Here is a 20,468-nt window from a genome sequence, read left to right on the forward strand (position 1 = left end):
ACTGCACAATCCCCATATATAGTTCTATCGCATATAAGGTTCTATCGAGCGTATTGTGTGACAGATTAAAACCCACGACAACAAACTGATAGGAGCTTATCAGTGTCACTTTAGGCCTGGAAAATTTACAACTGATCAGATATTCACCAAGCGAGAAATCTCGGAAAAGACCCTTGAAAAGAAAATCATCACGCACTACCTCTTTGTTGATTTCAAAACTGCTTTTGACAGAACGAAAAGAGCCTTACGTTGAGTAATACCAAAAGCTCCATCAAGATAGGGAAGAACGTCTCCGAACCTTTCGATACTAAACGAGGTTTCAGACAAGAAAACTCCCTATCGTGCGAGTTCTTCAATCTACTGCTGGAGAAAATAGTTCGAGCTGAGCTTAATCTTAATTAATATCTCCTGTCATCACACAAACATTCGTCGCACATCTCGGTTGACAGTCATAACTTCGAAGTCGCAGATAATCTCAGTCTATCCAGCTCTGAAAGTATTTGACGCAGTACCCACCGGGAGCAGCAGAGGAGGAGGAAGGCCGCCACTGCGTTGGAAAGACCAGGCGGAGAAGAATCTGGCTACACTTGGAATCTCCAATTGGCGCCAAACAGTGAAAAGAAAAAATGTTTGGCGCGCTGTTGTATACTCGGCTATAACCGAGCAGCTTAGCTTTGCAGCTTAGGCCATTTGAGGAACGTCAAACCAATAATTTCAAACAATGTTTCAAGTGTATGTATCTACTTTTCAAGGGTATGGACGCACATATATGGCAACTCATGGGCACCAAAAATATATAATTAATCGTCGACAGTCCATTTTTAGTCAGAGCACAACATTGTTTCCCTAGCCCCAGGTCATCTGCTGAATAGAATTTACTTCTTAGTTTAAAAAATTGCGAAAACTTTTTATATTGTGATACAGACCTTTTGTTTCTGGCCAGGCTAAAGATTTAACAGCCAATAAAGTAATGTAGGCAGAGTAGTTAGACTAATAATATATGAAATGACCGTTATATTGTATATAATATTTGTGGAAAGTTGTATAGTTCACCGCCCCAGCGATTGAGTCTCACTCCATCTGCTGCTATCACTAACCCTTCTCAAATTCGCTGTTACTCTCCCTCCGACTCCATTGCGCTTGTGGCCAGCAAACAAGTAAATACCACATACCACTCATATTTAGCTTTGCCGAAACGAATAAAATTGCCTAGTCATGTACCCAAAGAGCTAATGTAAAATCAATGTCAATAACGCAATTAAGAGAACGTAATTTGTTGCAAGTTTGTAGTCACTGCCACAACCAAACTGAAAGTATAGTATTTCAAATTGTTCAAATTAATTTTTATTACGTACCAAATTTGTATTTTCTTCGAATCACATTACGTATACGAGGGCTGCTATATATATTTCTGACCTAATAATGAAAATAGGAATATTTATCAACGAAAATGTTTTTTTTTTTGTTTTTTTTTTTCGTTGGATTTGGCTCGTCTTGGAAGACCCACACGGTCGATTGCTGTTTTGTTTCGGGCTCATACGCATAGATCCATGATTCGTCACCTGTGACGATCTTATAAACGTCTTTTGAAGCACCGCGATCGTATTTTTTCAGCATTTCTTTACACCAATCCACACGAGCCTTTTTTTGAGCGATTGTCAAATTATGCGGGATCCAACGAGAACAAACCTTTTTAACGGTCAAGTGTTCATGCAATATCGTATGTATGCTGGTGGGAGAAATGCATAGGCATGCCTCTATCTGAAGGTATGTTACATGACGGTCTTGCATTATCAGGTCACGTACGGCATCGATGTTTTTTGGCACAATTGCTGTTTTTGGACGACCTTCGCGGAATTCGTCTTTGAGCGAGCGTCGGCCACGATTGAATTCGTTGTAACAGTTTTTCACAGTGCTATAGGATGATGCTTCATAGCCATACAAAGATTTTAGTTCATCGATGCCCTCTTGTCGTGATAACCCACGTCGAAAGTTGTGAAAAATGATCGCACGAAAATGTTCACGAGTTAATTCCATTTTTTGGCCGAAATGAATTTTTTAATTCCCTGTAAATAAAACAATTCACGATTAAATAACAAAACGTTCTGAGTGATGTTATGCTAAAAAATGTCAAACTTTCCAATGGAAATGTCAGATTGCACCTGGCAACACTTAGTGTTGTCTAGTCCAGAAATATATATAGCAGCCTATGTAGGGTGTTCCAATTAGCGGTGTTTATAGAAATAGAAAGTCATGTCAATATCTGTCAGCTGTCAAATATCAGTGTCATTTGCTTTTATCAAAATATTTGGAATAACTACTTGAGTGGATATAGATTCGTTAACTCTTGACTAGATGTAGATAGTAATCGCTTATAGATAAAAAAAAGTAGCTATGTCTGTGTGTTTAGGCATTTCATTACAAATTTCATATATCGCAGAAAAGTCCGTTGATTAGCAAGCGAAGATTACACTCATCGACGACATAAATGACTTTCCAGTTGCTTGCATTAAATGACACAGATTACCCTTATCTTCAATGGCACTTTCGCCCTTCACCGATAAAATGTAATTATATAGTATATTTTCCTACAGTGTATTCATAAGCAATACATACTTATATATGTACATATGTATGTATGAATGCTAGAGCGGATTGCTTTACAGAGAGCCAAAAGAAACGGAAAGATAGCATATACGGGAAATATTCTTCGAAACATATTGTATTTGTCAAAGAGAACATGGGTCTACATAATCTGTTGTCCGATCTGCCCGATTACTACAAATGGCCAATACAATATCAAAATGCACCTATGTATGTATTAAATTTCATTCGGATATCTCAAAAACGGACGAAGAAATTCTCTTAATCCCTAAAAGCGAAACTTCGCATTTAAAATTCGCTGGCTTAAAGTCGGTTTAAAACCCATAGTCTCTTAGACAAAGTTGTTCAGAATGCATACCGAACCGTAGAACATTTCCAGCATATGCGATTTTATAAAAAAAAGCCGATCCGCTCTAATGTAAGTGTGTATAAATAAATACGATCAAATTTCACAATTGAAAATGACTAATGAACGATTTAAATTAATGACGTGCTCGGATAAATTTAGAATCACATAAGCAATAATATACACATCTGTACATTTGTATGTGCATATGTATGAACAAAGGTACATACTTATACACTTACCGAATTGCTTAATAGAAATATTCTAGAGTCTTCTTTACGTGATTAGATTGTGCTTAGCAGAAATAAAAAGATAGCAAAAGTAACAATAGACAATGACAGTAGAACAACTCCAAGCAAATTCGATTGTTTTTATTAAAAGTACTTAAAAAATTAAAACAAAAAAAAATTCACGAATTCCTTAACTTCAATGCTGGACAATGTAGAGGGCTCTACTCAAAATCCCAAGTAGTCAAAGAGAGATTTTTATTGTAAATATGGTCTATACAAAAAAAAGAAGAAGAGAGTATGAAGGTGAGTGGTAAATAACGTGAATTTTACGGCACCCCGACTTTTTGATTTGTTGTTGAAGTCCCATCAGTGATTCTCACTATACGATGTGTGGAAAAATTAGGCCGATCTAGTCGAGCGAATGACGCACAAAGTTGTTATAATTCTCAATGCCTCTGTCAGACGAGATACTTAGTATATTGGCTTATCACGAGTACACATGGCGACTATATATGTATCTTTGTCAAAGGAAATAGGCTAATGAGATTTCCTGCTTGATTTAGTGGTCTTTACCGAGAGATATTTACTTCTGCGTTCCCTTAATACCGCCGATTTTTTCAACAAAATTTGGAAAAAGAGATCAACATCAGCTCATAATCAAAAAGTCAATAAAATGAAGGCATTGATGCTTGAGAATCGACGATTAACAGTCCGAAATCTTACTGGCATCGTGAAAACCGTTTTGAAAAATCATTTGGACCTAAAAAAGTGAAAGCACGATAGGTTTCAAAATCACTCAGGTTTTTCTAAAAACCGCATCCCGTTAACGTCTGCGAAACTATGCTTTCCTACTACCAGAATGTCATGAAACTAGCGAGTAGCCTTGGATCCACCACTTACGAAAACCACTTGTTAGTAAAAATTATAGAATTTCAGCTCTGACAAAAGAACTTCAAGATTTACGTGCTTAAAATTGTTGATTTGTCTTTCAAAATTGTTGTCTGTTCTTTGAGAAACACCATACGTTTTTGTACAAACAAGTTCATGGTAAATCCAAGGAAATTTCAAAAATGTTAGATATTTTATTTTATACATAATAATAAGAATAGAATAAAAAAAAAATATTTAAAATTATTATTTATTATTTTAAAAATATTTTAAGCAACTCAACTCGCTGGCATATTTTGGAATTGTTGTACTCATGGACACATAGATACACCCTCGTATTACATTAGAATATACTTTGACAAATTTCACTAAATTCTTTATTATGTGTTTCCATGTATCCAAGCAACAACAAAAATTGTCACAACTAATTATAGACAACTATATAAGTACATATGAACACGTACATATTTATAGATATGTAAGTATACATACATATTATGTATCTTTGTAAGTAAATATATGTATATAATCAAGCAAATAGCCAGGCATATACATTTGTACACACACGCATATGTAGATATAAATACGGCTTTGTATGTGCATATATACAGACAGACAGCTTTATGAAATGATTTGCATTATGCGGCTTGTTAATGTAATTATTGTTGTTGTACGACGAAAAAATCACAAGTCATCGCTATCTAATCAAGAGTAACACCGACGAAGACGACAACTCATTAAGGTAAAATTCAATTGCTGCATATGACGAAATTCCATGCACCCTACAGTGCAAGCAGCTGAAAAAGATAGTAACGCAATAAGATCGCTTTCATACAAGTATATCCATATATGTACATATGTATGTATGTAAGTTCATGCATACGTCATAGTCACTTTAAGTTTTTTTAATTATGGTAAATTTTGACTGGTGATTTTTTTATTTTTGTTTTTTAACTTCGTGTTTACATACATACATACATACAAATGTATAAATGTATCTAATGTAAATATGAGTCAGCAGGAGGGCATAAATTATTTATGTATTTATTCAACTGAAAACCAGAATATGTTTCTTTACATATATGTACATATGTAGGTATGTATGTATGTACGTCAAAGTTAAATATAAAGATTAGTATCACGAACCATTTAACTTTGAACTTCTCACTCTTTGTTATACTTTCGTTGTTCGAACTAAATACGGAAAATTTAAACGTCACTTTTCTCTGACGTCATATTAGCTAGACTTTTGAAAACAGTTGAGAGTAGCAAACTTATTTTTTAAATAATCAGTTTTTCCGTCGGAAAAAAACTTGTTTTATTTTGATTGCTCTGGTCGGAAATTCTTAAACTTTCTTACGAACCGCTATATTCGAGGCACCCATCTATGAGTGAGTGAAAAAAGAATTTAAAAAATAAAATATTAAAAAAAAAAACATTTAAAAAAATATTAAAAAAAAAATAAAAAAAAATAAAACATAAAAAAACAAAAAAAAATATTTAAACAAAAATGTTATAAAAAATATTTAAAAAAGAAATATTTAAAACATAACATCAAAATATTAAAAAAAATTATTTTAAAAAATACTTAAAAAAATGTTTATAAATATTTTTAAAAAATATTTGATATTTAAGTTATTTTGTAAATAATTCGAGCTTCTTAAAAAAAAAATATAATAAAAAATTTAAATAAAAATTATAAAAAAAATACAAATAGAAATAAAAATTAAATAGGAAAAATAATAAATTATAAATGAAAAAAATAAAATAAAAATATACTCCTTGCGAAAAAAAGTAAAACCTGAATCTTACACTCCCTTACATATGTATGTATGTATAATGCCACCACTGTCAGACGATTTTTTTTTATTAATTTATTAACTTGAAATTATTTATATAGACCGCTCCTCTTATTCTATCGTAAATTTGAAGTTATTTAAAGGCCTTTCACATTTTATTAACCGTATTAGATAATAATCAGCATAGCACTTCCGCTCATAAATTTCATTCAGTACCTATTGAGAGAAAATATTATAAATATGTACATACATATGTACAAACATAATTTATTGTAATTTTACCGTTATATCAATTTCTTGAATACTGATTTATGAAGGCACTTCAAAAGTAAGTCGAACAAAGAGTTAATTGGTTTATTACATTTATTTCAGGTTGTGTATGATCTGTTGCGCTAATCGAAAATCTTTGGTACAAAAAAAAAACGTTAATTTCGGTTGCACCGAAACTATAATACCCTTTAAATATACAGAAGATTCCATACAAGAACTTTTGATTTATTTGTGTTTTTGATTCCATCAGTTTGTACGGGAGCTATATGCTATTGTTGGCCGGTATCAGCGCTTCCTAATATTCAACAATCAAGAGACCGCTTTTACTTATCTTGTGCAGGGTATAAATATTGCAATTATTTAAATTGTATGATGTTGTGAACATTTGCTAAAATAGCAAGCGTCCCATTCCACAAATAAGTCATTATTTCAACTGCGATCGGTTCACTTTAAAAAATCCACAGCACTAAGCCATGCAATACCGATTGTACTGCTCCGATATTAGGCGAAAGTAGATAAGAGGCAAATAATAGTTGTGATAAACTGTTCGTTGTTTTTCATATAATTTATTTTTAACTAAAAAAAATATTTACTGTGAAATTGCAGCGTATCGTGCAATTACATTACAACATTAATACAATAAAATTCTACGTACATATGTATGTATAAACCCATAGCTTGCAGCTGTTTTGTGTTTCATATTATACCAATTACATGGCTTTATTTTAAGTTTACAATGCATTCCTAAAATATACAAGTTTATTTCAGTTTTATTAGTATAAATACGTATATATGCATGTATAGTTTTATGTTTAAAAATTACGAAAACATATTTTAATAATTGTCTATTATTTAATGTATTATTCAAAAATTAATGCACAAATTTGGTAAAAGTATTTTTTTTATTTTAATTTAGAAAAATGTCAGCAGTTTTGTTTCAATATTTAATGTAAAACAATAATTCCTTAAACATTTTATTACATATTTTCAGTTTGTATTTCTGATTTCTTATTTTGTAACTTATATACACTCGTAAACTTTTACTTTTCGAATTGGTCTTTCAGACCTGTAAATGTTTATTATATGTATATTTGCAACGCCTCAATATTGCTTTAATTATATATAGCAGCAATAAAAATAATATAAAATGTAAATAATCGTACATAACATATATGTAAGTATATTTTTATGGGGCGCAAACTACTTCGTCTATATAAATTCATATGCATGTAGGATGTGTGATAATCTGTTTTTTTTTTTGCAGTGATAGAAAAGCTTAGCATGCTGCATCCAGTAAGGCCATCAAATCCCTTTACTACATAATAGTATATTTGGATTCACCAAAATAAAGTTTTGGACCCACTAATTTAGTCAAGATCGCTGAACCAGTCTCACTCTATAGTAGCACAAACACACACACAAATCACCCGCAATTGCCCTCCACCCGCGTTGATAGCTTCTGAACTAAAATGGCGTTCAAACTGCAACTTGCTTTTCTATTTGGTCGCATTTGCTGGCTCCAAGTATGTAGCCTTTGGCAGTTATTACACCGCGACATCGAACATGTACTTGATAACGTAAAGTCCAATCCACTTGGTAGCCGGGCACAATGAATTGTTCATCAGATAGCAAAACTTCTGGATCACTATGTGTCAACAGTTGTATATCATGTTTTGTACAATATTCTTGTAATGCTGGTGGCACTACACAGCACGATTCCAAATTAATTTGCGCTATGGTTGGATGAACCTTGACTGTGGCGTATAATTGGCGCAGTTGTTCAATATCCAAATCTGCAATGCCCAATTGTGTTATTTTCTTTTGCTGAGCAAATTCTTCCAACGACGACCAAAGCTCTTTCAATTGATCTGATTTCTCATTAGTTTGAACATCTTCTTTACTGTTGGTGTTTGATGAATTATCTCCAGTTGTCGGGTGATACGCTAACACCACGTTGTCCACGTGCTCTACTTTAAGTACTTGCAACAATGTTCTTATCGCCTGCTTTATATATGCACTAGAATTTTTGTTTAAAAATATTTTAGCACCAATACTAATATCTGATCGGTCGTTTTCAGTTAACTTCTGCTTGAGCTCTTCTGTGGCTCGGAGCACACAACCATCTGCTTCAATCAATTCCACTTGCGAGGCCGCTGCTTGGCACTGTAAAGTCAAACTTAAACCATCCAGAATTTCTTCAGTTGACTTTCCACCTAATTGGTTATTTAAGTTAAGAATATTTCCTGTACTAATAATAACATTGTGAAATTTGTCATTCGATGTTATTGCCGGAATCATTGTACCAATAGGTGCGTAATATACAAAAAAAAACTAATCGGCTCGGAGTGTGTATGTATGTATATAAAACGTGTACTGGTGTCCAACGCTGCCTTTGATGTTCCAAGTATGCTACACTAAATCGTCTAAAATTTGTCTCACGCGTTTATGGTTTTTATATACAGTTCTATCGTTTCTCTGATATGCGAACAAGTATAACAACAATTAACAAGAGCACACCAATCACTTCAATTGACAATCGTAAAGCAAATGACAGCAACAAATAAATGTGCTTCCTACACATCTGACAGTTAGCAATTCTGCTTTGCCGTTTTCGTATAACATCCCAGTAGCGAAAAATGCATACAGTTGTGTTCAAAATAATAGGAGTGCATCACAATACAGAATACACAGTTATGTTTTTCAATGAAAACAAGAATTTTATTAATTTATCTTTTATCCACGAATTGTTCATTTTATGCAGTTATATTATGCACTTTTAAATTTTTAGTAATACACAGTAAATGAAAAAAAAATAAATTATTTAAATAAAAACCTCAAAAATTCGGTGTTCAAAATAATAGGAGTGCATCACAAAACGCAATAAAACTAAAAAAAAATCAAAAAATTGGAAATTATGACTAGTATATAAGTTAGTTTAGTTAATATTTATTAGAGTAAGCGCAATTTTTTTATTACAGCAACAGATTCGCGGAACATGGGATCGATCAGATCACGACCCCTTTTTATCGGGATTTTCTGCCATCCCTCGTGGACTGTGCTCCATAATTCCCTTGGATTTGATGGTCTACGGTCAGCAACAACTTTTTTAATATCTGCCAATAAGTTTTCTTTTGGAATTAAGGTCAGGCGACTGATCAGGCCACGACATAACCTCAACTTTATTGACCAGAAGCCATTCCTTTGCAGATTTACTTGTATGTTTCGGGTCGTTATCTTGCTGAAACAACCACTTTAATGGTATATTCCATTCCGCCTACGGCAGCATAACTTTTTTCAATATATCCACATACACGTACTGCTCCATGGTTTCTTTTATCAGACGGATTGGTGCCACGTCGTTGTACGAGAAACTTTCCCACTATGCACCACCATGTTTGACGGTCTTAAGAGTGTATTGCGGTTTATATTCCGTATTTGGTGGACGACGGATATACTGCCTAGACCCTGTGCCACCAAATAAAACTAACTTACTTCCTCTGTCCACAAAATATTTCTTAATTTCTCCGGTTGCCAGATGCCATGTTCTTTGGCGAATTGGTGCCGTGCTCTAATTATGTTGCTTTGTCAACTATGGAATTTTTCGCGATATCCAATAAACGTCTACGAACTGCTACATCACTAACATCAAGATCTAGACGTTTTTTTATTTCTCTAGGCGACGCTTTGGGATCTTTTTTAGACGACTGGAGTATGCGTCGATCGATTTCTTTAATAGTTTTTCGTTTTCGTCCACGTGTTTCGGCTTTATTTTTGTAGGACAGGGAATTTGATATCATTTGATCAGAGCACCCGAGTATTTCTTTAATTTCTTTATAAGATTTCCCGTTTTTTGCTAAAATTTTTAATGATTTCACGCTTTTTGTCCCTAGGATGTTTTCCTCTACCCACTAATGAAAATAAATGACTTATCCTTTAAAAATCGCATCGTTTTTATTTCTTTTTACTTACTTTTTAGTTTTTTACAGATTTTGTTTAAATAAAAATGTTTTATACCACTTGGTAGGTCACACTCCTATTTTTGTGAACAGCGCAATTCAGTGACCGACACAGATTTGAACTCATAACATTGGAAATAATGTTAACAGCTGAAGCTTATGCTTTGTGTTTTACTCGCGGAATACCGTTATAAATATTTCTTAAAAAGTGATTGACGTTCATGTTTTAACATGATAATTTTTTGGGGTTAAATATTTTTCTCAGGGGCACTCCTATTATTTTGAACACAGCTGTAAGTGCTGTATCATTCTTGGATGTATTAAAACTTTTATTTTCGGAAATTGGTACTGTCATAAATATAGATAGCATTTCATAAAAAAAAATCGATATTTTCAACAATTCAACCAAATATATTGAACAGAAACAGACAGATTTTTTTGTACGGAAACTACAAAGTCTTCACTAGATAAATAGTATACAAATAAAGTAAATTCGCACTTCAATTAATGGTGATGATGACATCCCTGTCGATTCCGTTCTGGTAATTTTGTTGCTAGGGTGCACCCCGCTCTCAATGGTCAAATCAAAAATATCGATAAAGTTGTAGAAATCGTTGTGTCCGATCGTCATGTAAGTACTATTTCAATTGTCCAGGAATTAAACTTTATCCCTGAGCTCAACATTGTACAAAATCATGTTTGGAATTATTTAAATAATGCTGGATGTAAACAGAAATTCAAGGTATTGGTAACACATTAGTTATCGTAAATAAATCTCATAGACCGAATTTCCCCTGGACCAAATTCGCTACATTTCTTAGGAGGATGATTATTGGTGTAGAAAATTGGATTACTTGCCACAACTTGAAGTAAAACCGGTCTAGGTCGAATTCCGGTGAACCTGCACAAACGATGGCGAAGTGAGCATTAATGGACAGTAAGATTTTGCTCCGTTTTTGTTGGAATTGGTAGGGGATCATATACTATGAACTACTCCCTTACGGTCAAACTCTTAATTCGGACTTGTACTGTCAACAATTTGACCGTCTAAATGAAGTAATCACGTAGAGATTTCCAGTATTGGTAAATAACGGGAGCTATGGCCACTTCGATAATGACTCGCTAGAAGCAACAAGAGCTTTATGAGAGGTATGAAAGTGATATGAAACTACCTTTAAAATGGCAACAAGTTATTGAACAAAACGTTCTGAATAAAACCTTTAATGCATAACAATTTCTATGTACAGATACTAAGGATAAATGGACGGTCCATTATAATGACATACGTGTAATGCGTACTAAGTATATGCATGAATAATATGGACATTCTATGAAAAACGTTTTAGTGAGAAGCAGACTGTTTACATTTCCTTATATAATCATCTGACAGGAAAGAGAGATCTGTTTTGCCAGCATGGACTTTGAATTTAATACATCTTGTGATGGAGTCATACATAAACTCGTAGACTGTATGTGGACAATCTACTTGCGTCATTGTTTTTTCCACCAACTTTAGTACGGAGTATAGAAAACGTATACAGACATGCGGTTTCCACTTGCGATTCTAAAATGTAAGCAATAAATAAATAATTTGAAAAGTGAGAATATTGCATTTTATATTTTTTACTTTTGCTATATCTTCAGCTCGCTTGATTTGTACTGGAGTGCGCACAATACCGTTTTGATCCCTAAGGCCTACGCAAACGTCGCTTGTCTTAGCCAAATACGCCTGCAGCCACCAGCGCAAACACTTTCGATGATTTAAATAATCTCTCATAATTCCATTTGTATTCAATTGCTTCGTCAATATGAATCGAAGTTTATTCATTTCTTCCATATTATGACTAAAAAGATTTGAATACAGCATTAACGACAAATGTAGGATTATAAAAGTTCTATTTTCTTAGTAGAAAGTACATGTGCTTTTCATCTTTATTATTAAATAAAAAATTGTCAAAAAGTTGATTTTCGGTGATAAAGCATTTTATTTGATTTTATATATGTATTTATACCAAAATCATAAGTAAAAATTGATAAAAAAAAAAATTTGTTTGATTGTGTAGCCGAAGTACAAATACAAATTTCCATCAGTTTAAATTTAAAAGAATATTGAAATGGTACTTACGTGTTTTCGATCTTCCGATCAGACACAATACCTGCGATCTCTGCGGAGTATATTAGATCGAACTCTTTCACTGATGTTTTAATGATACAAAAAATTAGGTTATTGTCATCAATCGGTTTATCCGTTTCAGGTTCCCGATTGGGATCATCTAAATATGATAAAAATAAAAGCTTAATTTATCAATGCAATTTTTTTTATGCATTTTTATGTGTATGCATATGTCGTTTTTGTAATGATTGTCTAATCCCCGCTTCGGTGGTAAGGTTCAAGTTGATTATTTTCGAAGACATCTAAAGCCAAGACAAGCTCAGTGGTGTTTCTAGTGGGTCGGACCATAGAGAGGTTACAGATGTGGGATTCAATGGCTACGGAAAGAGGTTGTTCCAGTCTTGGAGGGACTCTTTACACATTGGTATGTCGGTGTCAATTCTTAATAAGTACGAGTTAAACCTGCTAAAAAAAAACCCCAGAAGTTGCGCAAGGATCATTTTCAGAATGACAGAATATGCTTGGTAAGGAGTTTATTGTATTTCTTAATTGGAAGCATGTAGGCTTAACTAAGTAGATGTTTGACATGAGACATCAGGACGCATCCTGTAATCGTACGGAATGCTGTGTTCTGACACGTCTAAAGCTTCTTCAGCGTTTCACTATATTCAGGCGACTTATAACTAAAGTATATGTGCATATGTATGTAGTGACTATAAGTGCATATTCTGTTGCCAAATGATGTCAACTAATTTTACTCGTATGAAATCATATGAGCAAGTTATCAGGATACTCACCAGAAAAGCATAATTGCATAAATTTCTGATGATATGTATCTTTTTGTGTAAAATTAGTTATTGTTTCTTGTTCTTGCATGTGAAATACACCACAATACTTCGTAACACAAAACGTCTTATTATTAGAAGTGGATGCATTTAGATGATAAGGTGTTTGCATAATGTCTGTCAATACTCCGCGTTGACATAAAATCACTTTGCGTTTAGAATTGTTTTGCGTCTGCCCAGATCCGGACGGTGTATGTGCATCCGGCTGCAAGTGGTTTTCTTCGTTCTCCATAATGAATTTTTCTACTTTACGAAGCCTAGATTTTTTATTTTGCCTGAAAATGAATTGATCGAATCCTTCATTTAAATCCAATGGATATGATGTTGGCTTTTTAAAATATGGAAGATGCACGTCGTTGCTAATGCTGTCGTGTCGGCAAGAGTAAATAGTGAGGATTTTTGGGCGTTGCAGATAAAATGCTGGCTGCTTTTCATCGGTTATTTCATTTGGCCGTAATTTCATTAGCACTTTAAAGCCATCCCTTGAATTATTGGAAGGCATTGTTTTTCTGTCTAACATAAATTATAAAACAGCAGAAAACGAAATAAATTAAAAGCAAAAGTGACAAGTGATAAGAGGCACCAAAACGCACAATTTAACAGGCTACTATTCAATAACAATGACTGATGAATAAGTGAATGGGTGTGAGATGTATACATGTATGCATGTATTTCAAAGTTAATGTACTACATGAAGGGGAGTCCCCATTTAAATTCCATATTAAATATCGAATTTGCTATAAATTTTTTCACAATCAGCAATTCGCCGTAAATATAAATTCATTTATGGTGCGCAGCGTATTTACTCGCACTGATAGGGTTGCAAATCAAGCATTAAAATAATAAATAAATTAACATTTGAAATTGCCATTTTGCAATCCCGAAAATATTAATTAAAAGTTATTTTTTAAATTTCATAAAGTGCTATCCCTTCATTTATACTTTATCTTAAAAAATTAAGGGTTTAACCCAAATATCGTTGATTAAAAATTAAAAGCAGAATTCTAATTTTTAATCCTACTATTAGAATTATTATTATTTTATTTTTAAGCCCACTATAAAAATCTTATTCTTATCCCAAAATCAAAATTAAAAACTCAATTTTTATATGTTATGTCAGCATATACTTGTATCTATAATGGTATTTTAGCAGTTTTTTAGCAAAATTTTTTGTAAAGATCCGTTAAATAGTTAACATAATGAATGTTTCCACCGTTTCTATGGTTTCCCACGACTTCCCTAGTCAGTGAGATGTAAAAAAAGAATGTTAGCCGTTTTTCAGTGTTACCACACCCAATTTTACATGTTGCCAATAAAGACAACGTGATAATCAGAACATTGTTTACCGTTATTTTGCAACTTTTATTCAAATTTATGCAGTGCAAATATAATACAAGTACATTTTTCTAAAATTTAGTTAACATTTGATGTCACTATTAACATAACATAACATGTACAGGCACTTTTGGTTGCTTAACATTACATAGATGTTTGTTTTCTGCAACGTTCTATGTACTCTTCGCTTAAGAAAGAATATTCCGTTTTACCAATGTGCTTTTTCAATTTAATACACTTTGCGAATGAGTCATATACAAATTCATAAACAGTGTATGGACAATTAACGGAAGACATGGTTTTTTCAATCAATTCTAGCATGGTCAGCAAGAATCTAGAGCAAATTTGGGGTTTCCAACTTTGATCCTAAAAATATTTAATTAAAATCAAAATTTTCAAATTAAACAATATAACTCACTTTTGGTAGATCTTTCACTGGCTTCCTCTGTAGAGGGGTACGTATGACCCCATCTTTATCCTTAAATCCTACACATAAATCTGAAGTTTTTGCCAAATATAATGTAGCCCACCAGTTCACACATTTTGGATTCTTCCAAAAATTCGAGCGGTCTGAGTTCCAAAGCAGTCTTGTACTGATAAACTGCAATTCGTTAATATTTTCCATATTTTGCCTATAAATGATTTATATAAAATATGTGTAAATATATAGAAAAAAGGTTTAAGGAATAATACGGTCTCTTCGAATACAATCTTACATATCGTCAATCTTATGATTTGAGACTATTCCCGAGAGTTCTCCAGAGTAAATTAGATCGAATTCTTTGAGGGTGGTCTGGAAGACTCCACGAATAAATTCATCCTCATTTACGGGTACATCGGTATTGGGATCCAGATCAGGATCATCTTGAAGTAATTATTGAATGAACAAAAATATATTATATTTTACTACAATTACTATTCTATTGTTTATAGTTTAATGTACATGTATAAACTTCTTTTAACTGCCACCACTGCTTTAAAAAGTGGATGGACTTCAGGGTTCCAATAGTCATTGGATTAATTCCGTTTTTGTAATGAAAGATGTAATTATTTTAATCTAATAAAAATTCAATTTATAATTCAAGATGTTTGCGATTAAATATTAAATTTTTATATTTTAGTTTAATAGTAAAATTTTTAAAGCCCAAAACCAAAATCAAAAATTTATAAAATATAAATCGTTAAAATGTGAAAGTTTTGGCCGAGCAGTGCTCTAAAGTATTGAAGATCGTGCATATTAAAATGAAATTTTTTATTTTTTTTAATCTAGCCGGTTCAAACACATTTTATTTATTTAAATTCCGTGTTCTATTTACTTCTTTTTATTTTTTTCAGTCTGGTATTTCCGGCAAAAAAATTTAAAATTATTTTTATAGAATATTTTCCGGATTCCAAAATAAAAATTTTAAATTAAATTAAATTATGAATTGAATTTCAAAATAAATTTTTCGGTATTTCAAAATAAATAATTTTATTTCATTAAGTTTTCAAAAGTATTATTTATGTCGTGATCACGACACCAAAACGAAGCAACAAACGTATCGTTAGTAGCGGCTATAAAAGAGTTCATTTTTGAAGGCGACATTTTGACAGCGAATGAATTGTTAAAGTGTATTTCCCTCTAATGACTTTTATAAAGGGGATTTCCCACGTCATTCTTATGTTCTTAATCGTATGCATGTGTGTAAATATGTTAAGAACATTTGCTAACTTATTCATCATAAAATAGATGGCATTTTTATTACAAATTAAAAATCAATCTTGGCAAATACGGTCAACAGCTTTTAGTACATTTTAATTGAGTTTTACTTACCTGAGAAACAAGTTTGTTGAAATTTATTATGAAATACGTTGGCTTTTGTTGTGTTATCGTCATATCTGTAGTCAGAAATGTGAAGAACTCCACAATAATGCGTTGCAAAAATTGTTTTGTCGTTATATTTCGATGGCACCAAACGATATGGTATAATCATGATGTAGCTTAAACATCCGCGGTTACTAAGAACTAATTTACGTTTTGAATTTTGACGAGGTTGATATGATTCGCCGTCCCCTTTTTTTAATGACTTATGAGTGTCTGGGTTTTCTGATCCATAGTGTTGTAGAACATTTTCTTCTGAGTCCAATATATATTTTAGGGTAGTCTCCAACATTTTCGAAAACTCCCATTGTTGCCGATAAATAAATTCCTCCAATCCCTTATTCAAATCTATTGGCAACGAGCGTGGTTCGATGAAATATGGTAAACGCACATCACTCGAATTTGCTTCAAAACCTTTGTAAGCGTATAACTTCAGTATTTTTGGTTGACTCAAATTAAATGGTGGTGAACTAATTTCATCAGTGAGTGCACTTGCTTGTAATTCAATAAGAATTTCATAACCGTTGTTATTTTGGCAGTGTAGCCAAAAAATTAATTTAATTTTATGAGCGAAACTCTTATCGGTTGAATCAAAACATTTAAATTTTTTCTCTCTGACTAGGGCCTCCGAATACAATAACAAATGAGGCGCTCAGTGCACACATCGATTAACTCCATAAAACGAAAAGTTGAGAAACACGATGATGTAATGTATATTGCTTTTAAAAATTCCTCAGATAATATGAATTCCAATATATTATATAATGTGGAATGCATAATTGCAGATATAGCTTTCATCTAACGGTATATAAAATTAATAAGAAAGAATAGCCTACAAATAATCGTCAGTAATGTTACAGTTTTTATGTAACTTATGGATTTAATCGATTTGGCAACTGAAAAAAGTAATAATAATGGTATCATATAATCAAAACATGTAAAAAGAAAGCGTCGTTTCATCTAATCCAAATGACTCATCAAGTTCCTTTAGAACAGTCCATCATTAACAGAATATACGTAGTAACCGTCACAGGGCTTTCAGTAAATTGGCTTAAAATACGCTGGATAAAGTTAGAAAGGTCCAAACCTTATCTCAAACAATTCAAATGTGACTTTAATGAAGATACAGAATTTCAAGCCATTACTATAAGAAAAGTGGGTAGACCACAAAGTTTGAAAAATATAGATCAGCATTTATTATATTCTAAAGGTAGAACTGTTACAAAGGAAAAACGGAGAGACATGATGGAGTTGCTAAAATTCATTCCTCCTGTTAAACACGATTACTATAAGAACTTGTGAACAAATCGAAATGACGAATCCTCGCATACAGCTGATGAAGAAGACATTATTTATAAAATTGCTGAATCATCCCAAAGTATAAAGCTGCTTTAAGTTAATTACGAAAATTATTTTAAAACCGAACTTCCAACAATAATTTTTATGGAAAAGCTGTGATAAAATCTTACAAACGGTGACATCAAGTCCCTTGAGTCCCAGAATTTCTGTTGATAAATCCTATTGAAGAATCATCACTGCTTTCCTCACTCACATTATTAGTCTCACCCATCTTGATTATAACGGTATAATATTTATTTCTTCAGGACAAATCTGAGAGTAATGTTGAAAAGAAGAAGAAGAAGTTCACAGTAATATTCAACCTGCGAGATCACTGCTATACTAACTACCGCTTGCATTGTGCTTCTTTTCATCTTTTCATCTATTTATCGATGCGATTTTGTACGAATATTATTGAAAGGGAAAGAGCATCTTCGGCTGTTTAAAAACAATTAAGCGTCGATGCACGGTCAAATTACAGAAACGATTTATATTAGAGTATGGACGAAATGACTTCTGAAATAAATTACTTATTATTCAGTTGCCAAAAAAAATTGCCATTTAACGGTGCTAATACGTATTATTCAGGAAATGGATTTCATTGGATTTTACACAAACCTTCATTTTCTTATATATAGTTTATAATACTGCTTGATTTTAATTTCAGCTTTGTCATCCGCTTCAATAAATTTTTCGTCTGGAATAGTAAAAGATTCCATTCCGTATTCGTTTCCCTGTACTTCGAGATGTCTATCTGGCCTAGCCCCCATATACTAAAAATTTTGCCATAAAATTTTCATCAAAATTAAAAGATTATTATATTTCATTGGCAGACGGATAAGTATTGATAACCTGACTAACCCAAACTCGACAAAAAATGTCCAATCAATCTTGATTCATTTTCCAATAGAATATATAATTTAATTCCTTTTGATCCCTAAATAACTCTTGGTTCAACTGAATCATTTCACCAATTGTGGAACAGAACCCGCCAATACACTTCACCTGAGCGTTGCTCAGACGTTTTGGTGTTATAAAATACTGTATCTATTTATAAAGGCGTTGGTCCTTCCCGAAGTCGTTGTTTAACAGCGGAAATTTTAACGGATTTTTCGAAAAAAATATTCTTCAGAGCCGAATAGACTTTGGCAGTAGGCCGCCTCTGCCAGCCGCAACCGAATGGCTCAGTCCTTGGATTGCACGTTTCACAGACATTTTTTTCAAAAACGCTGGAATAAACGTGGGCTTCTGTAAGTTTTGGACATACTTTGCTCTGATCGGTAAAGTTTTTTTATAACATTAAAACTGTCTGTGCCACGAGGAGTTAAAATATCGTAAAAATTTCATAACTGTATTACGGATGGACTTAAAAAGATGGCAATAGTCATATAAGCAATATATCTTTGAACCTTCGTGCAAATAGAAGCGGGTTTCTTTACTAATTCTTAAAGAATTTAGAAGTGTGGTATTTGAGGACCCTTGATCACAGACTAAAGCTTTCAAGTTTAAACAATTGACTTTAGGGTCTCGCATTCTTATTCAAAATTTCTTCCAATTTAAATGTAGAAAGCCCATTTTTTGAAATATATTATATATGTAATATGAAAACACATATGTATTTTCAATTTGAACTTCACCCTTTTATCATAAAAAACAAGATACTATTTATTTCAAAATACTATATAACAATCTTTTCTTTTGATGAATATTAAGCGATGTGACTTCATGAATGACAATAACAGTTGTTTTTTGATCCTTCTAACGGCAGTGAGAACACTGTTGGGTTATGAAATGCTTAAATGGAATCTAATCTTTTAAATTTTCGGTCTGAACATTGCTAACGCGCCTATACTGCAACCTCTTTACTATTTTTAAGTCCTTTGATTAAAATCTCTGTGCCGAAAAATCAACTATTTCGATCATGTGATCTTAGCTGTTGACGACCATATGATTTTTTTGTTACTTGTATGTTTCTACAATGGTAACATAAGAGACTGCAGGTCGAGTTGCTGAGATTATGGCTTAGCCCCCTTATCTTCAAAATTTTGCCATAAAATTTTCATCGAAATTAAAAGATTATTATATTTCATTGGCAGACGGATAGGTATTTGTATCCTGGCTAGCCCCGACTCTATAAAAAAAAATCCAATGAATCTTAATTCATTTTCCAATGGAATATATAATTTAATTCCTTTTGATCCCTAAATAACTCTTGATTCAACTGAATCATTTCACTAATTGTGGAACAGAACCCGCCAATAAACTTCGCCTGAGCGTTGCTCAGACGTTTTGGTGATTTAAAATAGTTTATATAATCATAGAGGCGTTGGACCTTCCCGGACATTTTCACGGATTTTTCGAAACATAATCGAATCGTCTTAGATATCATTAATTTAATAATTTAACAAATAACTGTGTAGGCTGTGCACATTTTAAAAAATGTTCTTCGGAGCCGAATAGACTTTGGCTGTGGGCCATTTCTATGCCAGCCGCAACCGAATTGCTCAGTACTTTGATTGCACGTTTCACAGACATTTCTTCAAAAACGCTGGAATAAACGTGGGCTTCTGTAAGTTTTGGACATACTTTAAAATACGTATTGCTCTGATCGATAGAGTAAAGTTTTTTTATAACATTGAAACTGGCTATGCCACGAGAAGTTAAAATATCGTAAAAATTTCATAAATGTATTACCGATGGACTTAAAAAGATGGCAATAGTCCATAAGCAATATATCTTTGAACCTTCGTGCAAATAAAAGGGGATTTCTTCAGTAATTCTTAAAGAATTTAAAAGTGTAGTATTTGAGGACCCTTGATCACAGAATAAAGCTTTCATATTTAGACACTTGACTTTAGTGCATCGCGTTCTTATTCAAAATTT

The 20,468-nt window shown here is 32.7% G+C and overlaps 3 protein-coding genes and 1 long non-coding RNA gene across 4 annotated transcripts; 1 reads left to right on the forward strand and 3 right to left on the reverse strand.

Annotated features, from left to right (window-relative positions):
- Positions 1–6,687: 6,687 nt before the first annotated feature.
- Positions 6,688–8,695, reverse strand: LOC105229822 (glutamate--cysteine ligase regulatory subunit). Its single transcript, XM_011210284.4, has one exon. The coding sequence runs from the start codon at positions 8,433–8,435 to the stop codon at positions 7,614–7,616; it is 822 nt and encodes a 273-aa protein (XP_011208586.2). The 5' UTR covers positions 8,436–8,695; the 3' UTR covers positions 6,688–7,613.
- Positions 8,696–10,631: 1,936 nt separating this feature from the next.
- LOC125776478 (uncharacterized) lies at positions 10,632–12,099 on the forward strand. The gene is made up of 4 exons (XR_007421744.1): positions 10,632–10,835; positions 10,915–11,242; positions 11,341–11,664; positions 11,738–12,099. It is a non-coding gene; the product is annotated as an uncharacterized LOC125776478 (long non-coding RNA).
- LOC109579804 (uncharacterized) lies at positions 11,284–13,700 on the reverse strand. The gene is made up of 4 exons (XM_049448571.1): positions 13,004–13,700; positions 12,219–12,366; positions 11,721–11,937; positions 11,284–11,657 (listed from the first exon to the last, which is right to left on the reverse strand). Exons 1-4 carry the CDS (start codon positions 13,569–13,571, stop codon positions 11,436–11,438), a joined length of 1,155 nt encoding a protein of 384 aa, XP_049304528.1. The 5' UTR covers positions 13,572–13,700; the 3' UTR covers positions 11,284–11,435.
- A 689-nt stretch (positions 13,701–14,389) lies between these two features.
- Positions 14,390–17,817, reverse strand: LOC125776565 (uncharacterized). The gene is made up of 5 exons (XM_049449435.1): positions 17,800–17,817; positions 16,200–16,824; positions 15,103–15,250; positions 14,805–15,018; positions 14,390–14,752 (listed from the first exon to the last, which is right to left on the reverse strand). Exons 1-5 carry the CDS (start codon positions 17,815–17,817, stop codon positions 14,531–14,533), a joined length of 1,227 nt encoding a protein of 408 aa, XP_049305392.1. The 3' UTR covers positions 14,390–14,530.
- Between the last annotated feature and the right edge of the window lie 2,651 nt (positions 17,818–20,468).

The sequence above is a fragment of the Bactrocera dorsalis genome, chromosome 2 (genome assembly GCF_023373825.1).
Source record: "Bactrocera dorsalis isolate Fly_Bdor chromosome 2, ASM2337382v1, whole genome shotgun sequence".
NCBI classification, from domain to species: Eukaryota; Metazoa; Arthropoda; class Insecta; order Diptera; family Tephritidae; genus Bactrocera; species Bactrocera dorsalis.